Raw genomic sequence first — 14,451 nt, 5'->3', positions numbered from 1 at the left:
TTATCGTCCTGGCCATATGTGCCACACATTCGCCCACACATAGGAAAGGAAAGGGTACACACACACTGCTACTAATCAAATATTTAGCATACTTTTTAGAAAGCATATTAAAATAACATTTCCGGTCAGCTTGGCAAAAAGGAAATCGTCGCACAGTCCGAACCCGAACAGCGGCAGAGGGCATTAGCCCGACTTTCTGAACCGTGTAATGCACACTGGCGCACACACGGACAACAATATCCCGTTGAGAGTCGGCAAATCCCTGTAGCATGCCAGGCAGCTGGCACTTGGGGAGCGTTAATGTGCCATAACGAATGCATTAGAGACTCGTACTACGTACTACGTAAGCGCAGTTAGTTGGCAACTCTTCAGTGGGCGGAAGGGCGTTTCAAATTTAATTACCTCTGCACAGGCTCGAAAGCCCCTTTGAAAAGAACCAATATGCATTTCTCCAATAAAGTCAACCAAAAAGAGCTCCAAAAAGTGAACTACCACCTCTACCATCTTTCGGGCAGCAAAAAGTATGCTACGCAACACATGTTAAGCGTTAAGCACGAGCAGAACAACAACGAAAGTAAGCATCTTGTGCTGATATCATTGTCGGCCCACACGCATTCTTCCCCTCGCACAACGGCTATCACACACACACGCAGACAGTGAACTTCCGCTTTCGTTTTTTTGTTGTCGTTTTTTGTGTGTGATATTATCAAGTGAAGTGCTTTTGCGGTTCTCGCTGCTGCCTTTGTCCATTGCGTACCGCTCTCTCGTTTCCACCGTTTCCCGCACACGCGTGAGTGTGTGTGTGGTCTCTGGCTTATTTTATTATTCCTATTACCACATGTTGTTTTTGTATTTAAGCTAATTCCTTTATGTGCGGCTATGGGTGGGTGTGTATAAAACGTGCAGCCACATAAAAATAAAAACCCCCAGCAACAAATAGCAAATAACAAATAAAGCACAACAAAAGCAGCAGCCAGCAGGCAAAAAGCAAATAAGCTAAGCTAAAGCAAAGCAAAAGCGAAAGCGCGCAGCATGATAAGCCAAGTGGCGAATTCAAGCGTAGTCAGCATTGATAGCTAGCTGATGATGGGACGGGAATGGAGATGTAGCACGGGGCATAGAGGTGCCTACTTCACACAAAATTACCCTTTTCAATTTGTGCGGTGTGCAGACTCCCCCTCCCTCCCTACCCCGCTCCCGTTTATTGACTTTTTGTCATTGCCGCTAATGCATAGCAGCAGAAAGTGAACAAGCACCCTCACCCACTCCCACAGAGCCACGGCCACCAACACACGCATCCTGCTCAGCACAATACAGTCAGAATCCGCATTAGTAGTAGCTGGAGCTGTAGCAGCTTTATTTTTATGGGGCGCATTACATTTAATGTTTGGCTTAACTCGGTTACTCTCGATGCTCTCTGGGAATCCGACTCTGGCTCTGCGATGATTCGGATTCCCACACTGCTAGGAAATAGGCCAGCTGGACATGAGTGTTGGTATTGCAAACATGTTCAATACGGACTGGGCTATGCCATGACTAAACGCTTGAAAGGCAAATGTTTATTTGTCAATGATAATTTATAATCAAAAATATACGATCGAAAAGCACAATTTTTCGTCAAGTGTGGATGTTCGCTTCGGTGGCTGCTGCTTCAACTTTTGCTCCTGGTTTGGCTTTGACTCTTTGTGTGAGTGCGGTAATTAAGTGTCACATGTAATTACAATACACTCATGTGCTTTGTAATTAGAGTTTAGCGCTGCAATAAAGCACGAAAAAAGCAAACGGAGAGCAGAAACAGGAGCAACAATGTGCCAACTGCTTAGCGGACTAATTCAAATGAATATTTTCCATGCATTTTTTACGAGTAACCAAATGGGAACGAGTGGATTTTATTTTTATGCAGCTGCGGCTATGTAAACTGCGCTGGTCAGAAAATAGCTGAGCAAACACTGGATAGCGATTAACTGCAGTCCGCTTGGCACAATAATTTCCACTTACCCACTTTTCTTGTTGACTTCAACCAAACTGGAGAACCAAACCTAAACAAAATCCCTGAGCTATGCAAATCCTTTGCGAGGTGGGCGGAAGTGGGTCTAAAGAATCTCTATAATTTATTTAGCTTGCGTAAATATTAAATATTTATATTGTTCTCTCTCTTTATTTTCTCTTTTTATGTACCGTACTCGTATACGTATATATATTCCTCATCTACTACAACTCCACTACTACTGAAAATAAACCATCTTCAACTTCTGTCTGTGCCTGCCCTGCCGCCTGTGCTTCAACTACAAACTACAACTATATAAAAAATATTAACCAACTGCCTGTGCCTGTGTCTGTGCCTACCTGCTCCCGCATCTGAATCTGATCCTGCATCTGCATTGAAACTGCTCCCGCATCCTCACCTGTGCCCGAAACTGTGTATCTGAAAATCAGCGCGGAAGCGACGAACTTTTGAGTCAAGCAGCGGTCATGGCGCCCGCTTCCGACAATAACAATCAGGACCTGGCCACAAAGAAGGCCAAACTGGAGCCGGGCACCGTGCTGGCCGGCGGAATCGGTAAGTCTTCAGCTCTATCCTCTTCCATCTGTGTCTGCCTATTCTCTCCCCCCTCTCTCCCTCTATCTCTCTCTCTCCGGCTTACCTTTGCATTAACCTTGCCTTTCCTTTTGTCTTGGATTAAACCCTGCCTTTACGTCTCCCGTCCCCTGAGCGACGCTTATATTAAGTGCATTTGCAGCCATGGTCTTGGGCCCAGTTGGGGTTCGTCTGCCAATTAACCACGCCCATTGGGACAATACTGTACACTGAAAAAAGCGTTTACCATAACTGATCGAAAAACAAGCTATATCGAAATAGAAAAATATGTACAAGTCTTTAAATTTTCGACAGAACAAAACATAGTGTATATGGTGAAAATACTGCCGCCCTCTTATTTCGTTGGTGCAGTTTCTGTTGAGTTGATTTGTGGTGCCAGTGCAGTATTAGGCTTAAGCCTTCAACATTGGCAACAAAGTCGCCTGGGCACTTGAGTACCCCCATTGAAGGCAAGCGCGCTTTGATGGCTATAGCCAATTAACCTACTAATTAGCATGGAAACAAGTCAACAGCGAAAATATTTGGTTCGTCCCTTTTGTGCTGCCGGAAAATTATTACGGGAAAAATGTTTGGCGTCCGCTGACTGGCTACGCACTGTGTCGACACATTAATTAGCCGCCCACACCCACACACGCTTAGTCGGTACGAATATCGCCCTGTATATGCCGCCGCAAAGTAATAAAGCTAATCAAAAACCGCACACCAAGCCGTCAAAACCATAGTGAACCGAAACCAGCAGAATGAACCACACATTAGGCAAATATTTGACGGGTTCGTAGGCTCCCCGCCAAAACTGGATTTGAAAGCCAATACTTGCCCACAAAAATCCAGTGAGCCACAAAATGATTTCCAATGCAAACAAATCAATAGGCAACAATTTCCGCTGAAATTCAAAAGTAATCGACTGCTCTACCCGCCGATTGCGTTGCTTTTGTGTGAGCGAATTTAATTAACGCCATATGCAGGTGCTGTGCGTCGATAACCTTTTCGTGGGAGTTTTCAAAATGCTTTTGCAATTTGGTCGTAATTAAGAGCGTTCACCGCCGCCAGCTACATCGATGGTGAGTATGAGTGGGTGGTTACCACAAAGGGAACACTTGAGCATTAGCCGCCAGACAGCCAAAGGTCACGCCAGGACAGGAGATGGGTGGACGAAGGACGAAGGACGAAAAAAGGGTTGCGGAAGGATCGGCAGCCTGTGAATGGCAATCGGCTGAGAGCGAAAAAATGTACGCAAAAGCGGAAGCATAATATTTATTTATTACTTTACAAAGGACTTTTCTATTAATTAAAAAGCAACAAGCAGACACCCGCACACGCACAGAGAGGAAGGCAGTTAGCGGTTCGCCTTTCACCCCCTCTACCGTTTGCCATTGTTCGACGGTCGATGCAGACGACTACTTTGACCCAACGGCATTTTTGTGGCCATGGCCCGACTACACCTATTGGACGCCTGCCACCTGCGGCCATTTTAATTTTCCACGTAAAGTTCTTGTGCAAACACACACACACACACACACACATGCCGCATTTTGTCCTGCTCCATTAAAGTCGCGCTTAAAGGAAGCAGGGTTTTCGATGAAGCAGGAAAGGAAAAGGCAGGCTAGGTATCCAATGAATTCATTTTTGTGGTTACCTCTTAAAGCTCTCTTTTCTCACACAAAGAGGCCATGTCGACGATGCCAAAAATAATAATAAAGGGAATTGCTAAATAAATGTGTAGGGACACTTTTATTACACTGCAAGAGCACCAATTCATGTCTAAGGGCTCAGGATTGACGCAGAGCACAACAAAGACCAGACAAGTAAATAGCAGAAATCCAAAAAGCAACAATGAGCATTGTGTGCCTCTGTGGTCGAGCCTTAGATAAACACACGCACTCGGCTCAATTGTATCCAAGCGCCACTAAACCAATACATCGATATCTGGACTCGCACACACGCACGCTCCCGTTTCCGTTACAAGAGCTTAGAAGGACATGCAACAAATTTTTCACGTAAATGTAATAAAAACACTTTGGCATGTGCAGCGCGTAGGAGGTGGAGATGCAGGACTTTTGGCAGCAAGGGGGGAAAGACGGGGCACGCCCACCCACTTGATATAAGGGCTCGGTTTTTCGTGTATCGGTGGGTGAATGCGTGTGGTGGGTAAAAATGTTCACACACACTCACGCTCACAAGGCAGTACACAGTCTGCAAAAGAAAAACTAGTAGGTCTCGGACCTCCACGGTCCGAGTTTTGACCGGCTAATAACTAGCTTCGCTTGATTTATTTGATTTTTTATTATTAGGTATATTTTATGCCAGGTATACGAGACCCCAGAGAGTTGAACCGTTACGGTTAATTCCTAGAATAACAGGAAGAAAAAATGTTGACAAGGAAATCAAAATGAGGTCTTTTATCTTTTTAGAAATAGGATTTGTAAAAAAACTACTTCAATCAAATTATTTATTTTATTATAATACATATTTTCACTCAAGATAATTAACAAGTTTTTAAATTGATACGGATTTATTGGCCGACTTTTTCTCGTGTAGACCATAGCGTGTCGCGTGTCCGGCTGAAACACCACACCAAACGTGGCTAGAACGTGTTTTGCTTTTGTTGTCGCGACACTCGCCCCCTCCCCCGCAATTTCAGTTTGTTGTTTATTGTTACAGCTCTCACACATGCATCGCCTCCACGCTGTTTGTACAGTCCACCAACATTTGTTTGTTTATTGACCGATTTTGGGGGCTTAACGGTCAGCTCACCACCTATGGCAGCCAGGACCTACCGCCAAAAAAAGGAGTTCTGCAGCTGTTGTTGCTGCGTGAGGACCATATTTTTTTTCTCCGGCTCTCAGCATTGCTAATTCTCTGACCAGACAGCCAGCGGCATCAGGAAAATATGCTGAAAAAATATCTAAAATTCGGATATACTGTGTTCTATTTTTAATATGCATGACCGGTCATCCCTTGAGCCTTAAATCAGCCCACTAGTGTCATCAATTTAAAGCTCAAGGTTTGCTGTCTGCACAGTGCGTCGTTGCCAATCCCTTCGGTGGTCTGGTCGAACACTTAAACGCTTTTACGGCTGTAACCAATAAGGCGACGGATTGGATACGGCAAGTGTCCGTTGGTTCCATGTCCTGCGAGTCCTGCGAGTCCTGCGCGTGCCGCTCTGGCTCGGGTATCATTCGCACGTCCCTGGCTCTGCTTCCTGGTCTACGCGTTGCGTGTAAATATTTTCGCAGTCAATAAAATAATATTGTCATAATTTTTTTTGTTTTCCCTGCCATCTGTTTCAATATTGAGACAGCATTGAAAGAAGTGTAAAAATCCGGCCAGACCAAGGGCAAACAGCAATTGTCAATTGGTTTGACTCGCTGACTGGCTTGCGTTGTGTGCAGCTATTTATGGCAGTCACGAAACGTGAGTGCGGTTAGTGGCAGCAGACTTTCAGGCAGTGCTCGGCCTGACTTCTGAATTTCCGGCCACTGTATGTATGGGCGACTGTGGGAAACTGCGAAATATTTGTGTGTGCCATTTAATTAAGCATACGACCCGTTGGACGCTCGAATCCCTGCTGCTGTATGCATAGTTTTAATGCACAAATGAAGCGGAAAAAGTTTTGCCAGGACCAACAAACCTCCTATGTTTGCTCATAACTTAAACCATTGTTATACGTTACAGACTGCTAGCTAGCTCTCAGATGAAATCAAACACTAAAAAAATACTTTGGAGAGAAGGGATTCCTGTACAAAAGAGCACAAAAAACAAAGATCCATAGACATATAAACTGCATTGGGAACGGTGTGTTCGATGTGCAGCCAAAAAATATACGCAAATATAAAGAAATTAAGCGTAGTCCCTTGATTATTTTGTTGTGAACTATATTTTCTAATGTGCAATCATATTCAAGTCCTAGCTCTCTGAAAGCCACTTGACTGCACACAGACATGAAGTCCTCCGCTTCCCAGACTGTATTCTGCAACCTGCTAAATGCCAATGCAGTTTCAGACTCCCACTCGGATGTGTGAGCGAAGAGGATGGTGCATGGGGCGAAAAAAAAACTATTTTCCTAATTGAAATGCAATTAAATTTAGTTAACGTCGTCGTCATCAACGCTCAGGCTGTTGAAACCCAACTGCGAACGTTGACTCCGTGCGTTTGTATTCACTTGGTGGAAGCTCCAACCTTTCCCACTCCCCTGCCTTTTTCTGGCAAAATTTTAATGAATTACATTTCTTGCGGGTGTTAAGCTCGAGCTGTAAAAAGAAAATCGTTATTTTCAATTATGGGCCAGTTTTTGTGTCTGGGGATTTTCCAGAAATCCTAAGGCAACGGAACCTCTGGCATTGGGTTTCATTTGCTGCCAAAAAAATGTGCCATGATTGATTACGCATGGGCAAATGTTTAAAATATATAGACAAGGCCTGGCTGGCTAAGCAAATATCATTAAGTCGTTGTGCTCACATTGTGGCGGAGGAGGTAGAGCGACAGACACGTAAAGGACACAAGTTTGCCCAACAATTTAAAATTTATGATGTGTGAGCTTGTAAAAATCTAATTTACTGGCGCATAATTAAAGACGCTCGAACGGCTCCATGTGCGTGAGTTCGGCGTGTATTTATTTAAATTATATATTCGACTGTTGACACACCCTCGGCAAAGTTGGGTGGCGGAACACAGACAAACACTGGCGTCGCGCTCACATTAAATCATTAAATGCCGCCATGTAAGCATAAATTTAATTGTTATTAACAATCAGCACTTATTTCATCCCGAACACCACCACGCCCATCGCCCCTGGGGAAAGCCCTTTTCTTTTGTTCCACTCGCCTTTTCCATTCATTTTCATTTACATTTTTCGTTTGGGGCTTCTGTTTGCTTTATGAATTTAAATTGTCATTAATTAACTTGGTTCGCATCGGTTAAGAGAAGGGACGGGGGTAAATTATTACACATACGCCACGCTGGACAGACTGACCATTCATTGCAACGCAACCCAACCATCGACGTCCGAACTCAATTACAGTTTGTAAACTTTTCAATTAGCTATAAATAGTTTATTTATGTATATTTTTCGTGCAACTCATTGTAAGTGGTGGTGAGAGGCTGTGTGCTTAATTGAAAATGGCAGGATGGGGTGGCGCGTTCCCTGCTTTTCGCAAAGAGTGTGTGAGGGTCATTAATACTGCTGAGCTTTGGCCCTACGTCCTTGCAGCTCATTTTAACGCGCAGCCGAGCGGATGATTACTATTCATATCATCCATGGGGCATTGACAGTCAACAGGCAGCGCCAGCGACATCATTATCGAATGCAAATTTTATCGCTGCACTTTTTTCAGCCATACCAGTTAATGCATTTCGGGCTTGTTGGCATAGCAGTGTACCGTGTTTATCCTAGGGTATCTGTGCGCCGGTAAGGAATCAGTCGAGCTGCAACAGCTGTTTTTAAACTGATGATTAATTTTGATTCTGCCACAAATTGCAATTATTGTTTGCTGCGCAAATATTTGCTGGTTCGGGTTATTTAGTTCGCTGTTAATTAAAAAGCAGCAATGCCATAACTGCTAACCAATCTCGCCGCAGGCTACGTACCCCAAACCGAAAGCGCCTGATTCAAATTGAAATTTTTTGCCAGTAGAAGTTGTAGCTGCCGGGCTTTTGGTTGCGTTTCCGGTTGTCGTCATCGCCGGGCGCCATCCTCCTTTTCAATTACGACGCCCGCCTTTGTTGGAAACAGTGCTGCAGCCGTAGGCTCCGGGAGATGCAACGCTTGTCGATGCGCTCATTGGATTGATGTTTCTCTTTTCACACCATCAGGCAGCTGTGTTTGCTACGATTTGAAACAAATGTAGCTAAGGAGAACCGAAAGTGCAGAAAAATCGAATCGAGCTCCTGGCAGCGGAACGCAAAAAATCCACAAATTTCGCCAGTTTTTCGCCCGGTTCGCCGACAACATCATCATGCATGATAGATACCTTTACATATTTTTGCCGTCGCCTTTTTTTCCAGGCAACTAGCCGACGGCACTTGATTTGTTGTTTGTCTTGTGCAGAACATTTCCGGACCGCGTCCATCGACACTTTTTATTTAGTTTTGATTCACAGCAGTTCCCAGTCCTTTTCGATTTCGTCTGTTATTTATGGTGAGTTGTGGGGCAGTAGAGTGATGGAGCAGATATTATCGTGCTGCAGTTGCCCATCGATTTTTAATAAATTTTTGAGTTGCCGCTCGAAAGGCAGAATGCCCAACTATAACGACCGCACAGGTTCTGACCCGTCTGCATAATTTCGTTTCGGCTTCATTTCCGTTTCGAACTAATCAAAAAGTGTAATTTCCGATTAGTTGTATTCAACATTGACCGGCCAGCAGGGAGAGTTTCCACAGTGCACTTCGAGTCCCGGCACTGGAGCCCCTCGAAGTGGCTTGACTTTTCTCCTTTTGCAGGCACAAAGGCTTCTGGAAAGTGGGTTAGGGAAAAAATCGGTTCAGCCTCTTTGGTGGCTTAGTAGCATTGTGAAGTATATCAGAACATTGACCCCAGCGTCTGGGTTTTGATTGAATGTACGGAATTGGCTGGATAATGACCTTTTTGCATTAAATGTTATCGATGAAGTTTGGGATCGATCCATCGATGTATCAAAGTTCTAGAAACTCGTTCCCCAAACGCTGAAGTGGCAGGGCAGGCAGTAGATCTGAAGCTTAACAAATTGTAGGAACTTTCAGAAACGATTGTCCTTATGTTTAGTTACACCTTAAATTCATTTAAATTCGGGCACTATTAAAACGGGAGATGGACTCTGTCCGGAACTCGAAACCACGGACTATCTGTGACCATGTGTTGGCTTGTTTAGCAAACACCAGGGTGTTTGAAAATCGGATAAGAGCATGAGGGGCGACTGCATTTCATTTGCATATGAACAGCAAACTGTTCTCTTGCAGGTGCGGCAAAAAATAAAAAGCGCACAAACCAACACATTAACAGGTGTTGACTAAGCGCCAGGCAGATTCTAGCCCTCCACCTTTCCCCTTGCAACTGCATAAAGAGTGGCAAATTTGTGTGTCTTTGTTTTTAAAAAATTTAAGGCACTTCTGTGGCCATGCCCAGGCTCACTTAGCGAAAAATTGTCCTGAAGATGGTAAAGCGATTTATTAGGAGACCGCCCCGCCTATGCTTACTCGTTGAATCTGCGACAAGCCAGTGGGGACGTACAACTAAATTACATTTTTAGACGGGTTTTTTTTTATTGAGGGAAGTTAGAACAGGTAATATCTCGCAGTGCTGTTGTAGGGATATCCCCGAAATCTGGCTGCAAGCGCTTCCAGGGCCAAAGGCCCCCTAAATCCCATTTGTGCTGCACCACTTGTGGGGGAGTGGCGATGGGTGGTTCGCTTTATTTATGCAAAAATAACAAACAAGTATCCGGCGAGAAGAGAAACTGCAAAAACGTCGACGAGTGCCTAAAAGCCTCAAACGTTGTCTGTGCGCCGGACATTGTCGCCGTGTTGCTGCTGGATTATTCACAGCCGTTGAAAGTGTGCAATGAATGAATTTATGGCGGTACCCCCTCCTTCACCCCGCAGTTGGCTTAACTGTGCAAAGTGTATACAAATGTGGCTGCGCTTGGCCATGTTATCAACATTTTTATTTGCACCACCCCACTCTACTTTAGCAACAAAGGCAGCCAGCAAATAAAGCCCAAAAACAAACAAATTAAGTGAAGCGCGGAAGCGGAAGTGCAGACAGCGCTGGCCATTAAGTGAACCGGAGGTGGCCCCCAAAAGAGATGGGCATGTTGCAAAAGAGAGAGAGAGAGAGAGGGACCTATAGGGATTGTCACCTGTTTAATATTTCAATTGGTTAAACAACGTTTGCTTATTTTACGCTTTTTCCTTGCAGCCAAGGCCTCAAAAGTCATCCACTTGCGCAACATTCCGAACGAGTCCGGCGAGGCAGATGTGATTGCCCTGGGCATTCCGTTTGGACGTGTGACCAACGTGCTGGTGCTCAAGGGCAAGAACCAGGCTTTCATCGAGATGGCCGACGAGATCTCCGCTACTTCGATGGTGTCCTGTTACACAGTAAATCCGCCCCAGATGCGCGGCCGCATGGTCTACGTGCAGTTTTCTAACCATCGCGAGCTGAAGACGGACCAAGGTCACAACGTAAGTAAAACTTTAAACGTTTTTTTCCAGTGCATCTATTTAAAAGGTGTAAACTAGTATTATGTGTAGTTTATTTGTATTTTAGATGTAATATCCAAACTTCCAGCAGTAATTCCCTAGATCCTCTATACCAATATCGGCCGTTGGCACATTTTCCGCTCTTAAATGTTATTAATGTGGCAATTAAGATTTAAGCCACAGAGAACAAATGAAGCAGCTACCATTTTATATGCAAATGTGGGTCGGCCCGGCAAACGTTCTGATTAATTACACTTTCTGGGCAACTTAAACCCCGCTCTTCAAGAGATTTGGCCATCATAAATGCCCACACGCTCGAACATCCTTTGAAAGCGTGCCTGTATTTGTGGGTGCTCTAAACCGATTTCTAATTTTAATTTCGTAAGCCACAAAGTCACTGACAAAGTTTAAAAAGCTTTCAAATAAATACACATGGCCGCGCAGACATTGGCACACACACGTGTCTGACAAAAGCAGTAAAATGCATAGTTTTTGGGGTTTTGCGGACAGCACCGCCCCCAGCCCCCAGCCCCCACAGAGAAATTCAGTTGGTGATGTGGGGTGAACATAAATACAAATGAAACCGCACGCATACCAAGGAGACAAACGAATCAGGAGACCAGCACGGGAATGCCAGCTGCTTAGTTCGGAGTCAAAAGCATATTTTGATTACTTAAATGGAAGTGGTGGGATGATGAGGCGAGGGGAAGGGGTGTGCCAATGGGGCAACCGCAACGCAGTCAGAGCAGCAACAATCCGGCCAGGAGGAAACCCTTGCGAGGTTGTCACCTTTTGCGGGGTGGATTTGGTGCTGGTGAGCCCAAAAGCAAACTACTTAAAAAGAGATCGCAACAGCAGCAGTAGCAACACAAACAACAACGAAAAAGGTTAAGAGGCTGCAGCAGCAGCAACACGAGGGCCGAAACAAGAAGCAGACCAAGGGAGCGGGCCTGTGACTTAGGTGACACAGCAGCAACAAAGGCAGAAACAGAAGCAGAAGCAGAAGCAACAGCAACAGCAACACCAACACAGCTAGACCAAACAATACAGTTACATTTCACTGATTACCTTTTGGCTGCGGCCCAACATCGTGGGTGTATGTATCCCTCTCTAGTTCTGTGTGCGTGGGCAGATTTCTCTTGTTAACTACTAATCCTGGTAAAAGGCCTTGTTGTTAGCCCGCAGACAACGTGAGACAAGTCAGACGAGTGGAAAAGTCAACGCCGCCGCTCTCTCTAGTGGAAAATCTCTTAAAATGCAGGAGAGTGTGTTTGTGCGAGTGGAAGAGGTTTAATCTTGTGTGCTGTGCTGTACGCTGCTGGCAACATATTTATACAATTTCTCATTCAGTTTTCTTTCTTGTGCCCGTGTCCATTGTGCGAATGTCTTGTCTTGGGTTTCCCTTCTTCCTTTTGTGTCCTGTGTCTGGCGGCCCACCTGAGCAGCATTCAGTTGATTGTTCGGCGTCCTGGCCCAGCTACTGTTGACTGTTCCTTTATTTCTGAGTTTTGCGTCATATTTCGCCGCCTGTCATTTGCTATTTGTGTTGCTGCTGTTGCAGCTTTTGCAGCTTTTGCCGCTGCTGGTGCTGCTGCAATGTGGCAACCTGAAGATAAGATGCTTAGTGAATTGTTGTCGACGCCCCGGCTGAGGCGCAACTTAAGGAATCATATGAGCAGAAGCCGGCGACGTTGGCTGTCAAGTGCGGGACTTGTGCAATTGCATGAGAAGTCTTTTTTAATTCCCTCGTTAGTTGTATATTTCCGTAAATTTCAAATTTTCGTCAATTTCCTGTTGGCAATGTTGCTTTAAACTGACGAGTGGGGAAGGGAAGTTCTATTTCATCTCCACCCAAGGAGAGACAAATCCATTGCATGGCCCTCAGGGATTTTAACCCCAGCAGAGGAGACGACACGCACCTGAAGGCAAAAGCTGCGACGACAGCAGCAACAGCAAATCAGCAATACAGGATTTCCAAATCATCTCCTCCGCCCGCACACGCATACACACTCAGACGCGGAGACATCCAGTCGCACACATGTGTGATTTCAACGGCTGAGTGATTGCATGGTATAGAAAATAAAACAAATAGGAGGGAAAACCAAGCAACAGAAATGAAAAATCCCGTAGCATACTTTGCAGCCATTCCACCCCCACCAACTTTCCTCTACCCTCTGACATTTATGTTGGCAATTTGGCAGTCAACCGGCAACGCTGCTGTTGCTGCTGTTGCTGCTGCGTAACAGGATTCTAATATGTCATGTCGTTGGGATGTCCTTTCACCTTTGCTTCGCTTTTCTCCCCCTTCCACCGTCTTCTTCCAGCTTTCTGTGACTATTTTTGTTGATATCTTACTCTAGCGTCTTAGCCTTTCCCCTTCTACTCCCGCGCTTCGGCGACCCTTGACTAAGATGCCAGAAATGAAGATAAATGCACTGGTAAGTTCACGCGGTTACGACCGCAACGAGCTGCCCACAGAAACCAAAGAGCCACTCAGCCACCCAGCCACCCAGCTACCCAGCTACTCGGATACATGGCAATCCAAAAACCCAACCCCAAAGGTCCGCAACTGGCATTGTTTAGTGGGTTTCAAATTTGACATGTGATTGTTTTGTGTGTGACTGTAAGGGCGCATCTGTTGCCTCTGTGGGCCAGTTTTGTTCTGGGTAATTTTGATAAATTAATTTTTGAGCCTGGCCTCCTTTACGGCCAAAAAGGGTTGACAGCCACTCGGGGAAATGGGGCCAGCCCACGTCTCACAATGAATTAGATTGAAATATAATTTCGCCACAAAGGGCAGCCAATCCCCAGCCTAATCTCCAGTGTAACATTTGCGAGCACCCCTTCGACCCCATTCTGGCTTCATTAGACGCACACAATTGATAAATCGTTGCATGCAGAGTAAAGACGGTTTCCACATCGGCGCAGCTTAACAAGAGTCGCGCGTTCAAGTGCGAACACAAATTTGTGTAATCATCATAATTGGCACTCGCCGCCAACAAACCAAAACAGCCCAACGGGAGGACGCAAATGGTGCCGAGGAAAGTGCCGGTCCACTGCAGCCGATTGGTGCAAGCTGCACTCGCCAAACAACTGGCACACACTCCCAAAAAAAAATCGGACTATGCATTTTGGATGCATTCGGATGCATTTTAGAACTATAACAGCACACATTGTCTGAGGCTAACGCTGTTATTACACTGATTACGGTTAGAATGATCATATGATAGCACAGCTTCTTATAAAAGTAGGGCTGGATGCATTAATCTCCCTTTCAGTTTTCAAGATCCACTTTTTCTCAGTGCTCATGCAAATGCTTGCTTTCCAAGCGCTTGTTGTTTGCATGTGTTTGCACTCGGGCGAGTGGGTGTGGGCAGGTGCTCGTTTTCCCTCCAGTGATAAGGTTACCTTGTAATTAAATTAAATTGCCGGCTACAGAGAGGACCGCATTTTACGGACGCCTCCCGCCAGCCAAACAATGGCGATTCAGTCAAGAAAAACACAAAAGGAGGCAAGTGACGGACAGCAATTGTCAATTAATGGCACACACGTGAAAATTAGGCGGAAACACGAAGTGGGATTAATTTACACAGCGTTTGACACCTGAAGGGGAGATTCGGGCGGAAGCCTGGGCGAGTGGCACAGAACTAAGACAAATGTCAAGCGATTAAGCCACA

At 45.3% G+C, this 14,451-nt stretch overlaps 1 protein-coding gene across 9 annotated transcripts in view; it reads left to right on the top strand.

Annotated features, from left to right (window-relative positions):
• Positions 1-14,451, top strand: part of LOC117142623 (polypyrimidine tract-binding protein 1) — a 125,345-nt gene that overhangs the window by 92,323 nt on the left and 18,571 nt on the right. For 8 of the 9 annotated variants that reach the window (XR_004459568.1, XM_033306719.1, XM_033306718.1 and 5 more), the window contains 2 exons: positions 2,437-2,560; positions 10,491-10,756. Coding sequence is in view for 8 of the 9 variants with exons in the window: in XM_033306719.1 (XP_033162610.1) it covers positions 2,437-2,560; positions 10,491-10,756 (390 nt within the window). In the remaining variant the exon portion in view is untranslated. The remainder of the gene's footprint in view (positions 1-2,436; positions 2,561-10,490; positions 10,757-14,451) is intronic. The other variant, XM_033306723.1, reaches the window with a different exon arrangement.

Source organism: Drosophila mauritiana, chromosome 3R (genome assembly GCF_004382145.1).
Source record: "Drosophila mauritiana strain mau12 chromosome 3R, ASM438214v1, whole genome shotgun sequence".
In the NCBI taxonomy this organism is placed as follows: Eukaryota; Metazoa; Arthropoda; class Insecta; order Diptera; family Drosophilidae; genus Drosophila; species Drosophila mauritiana.
Note: the sequence above shows the minus strand (reverse complement) of the source record. Positions and strands in the feature narration are given on the sequence as shown.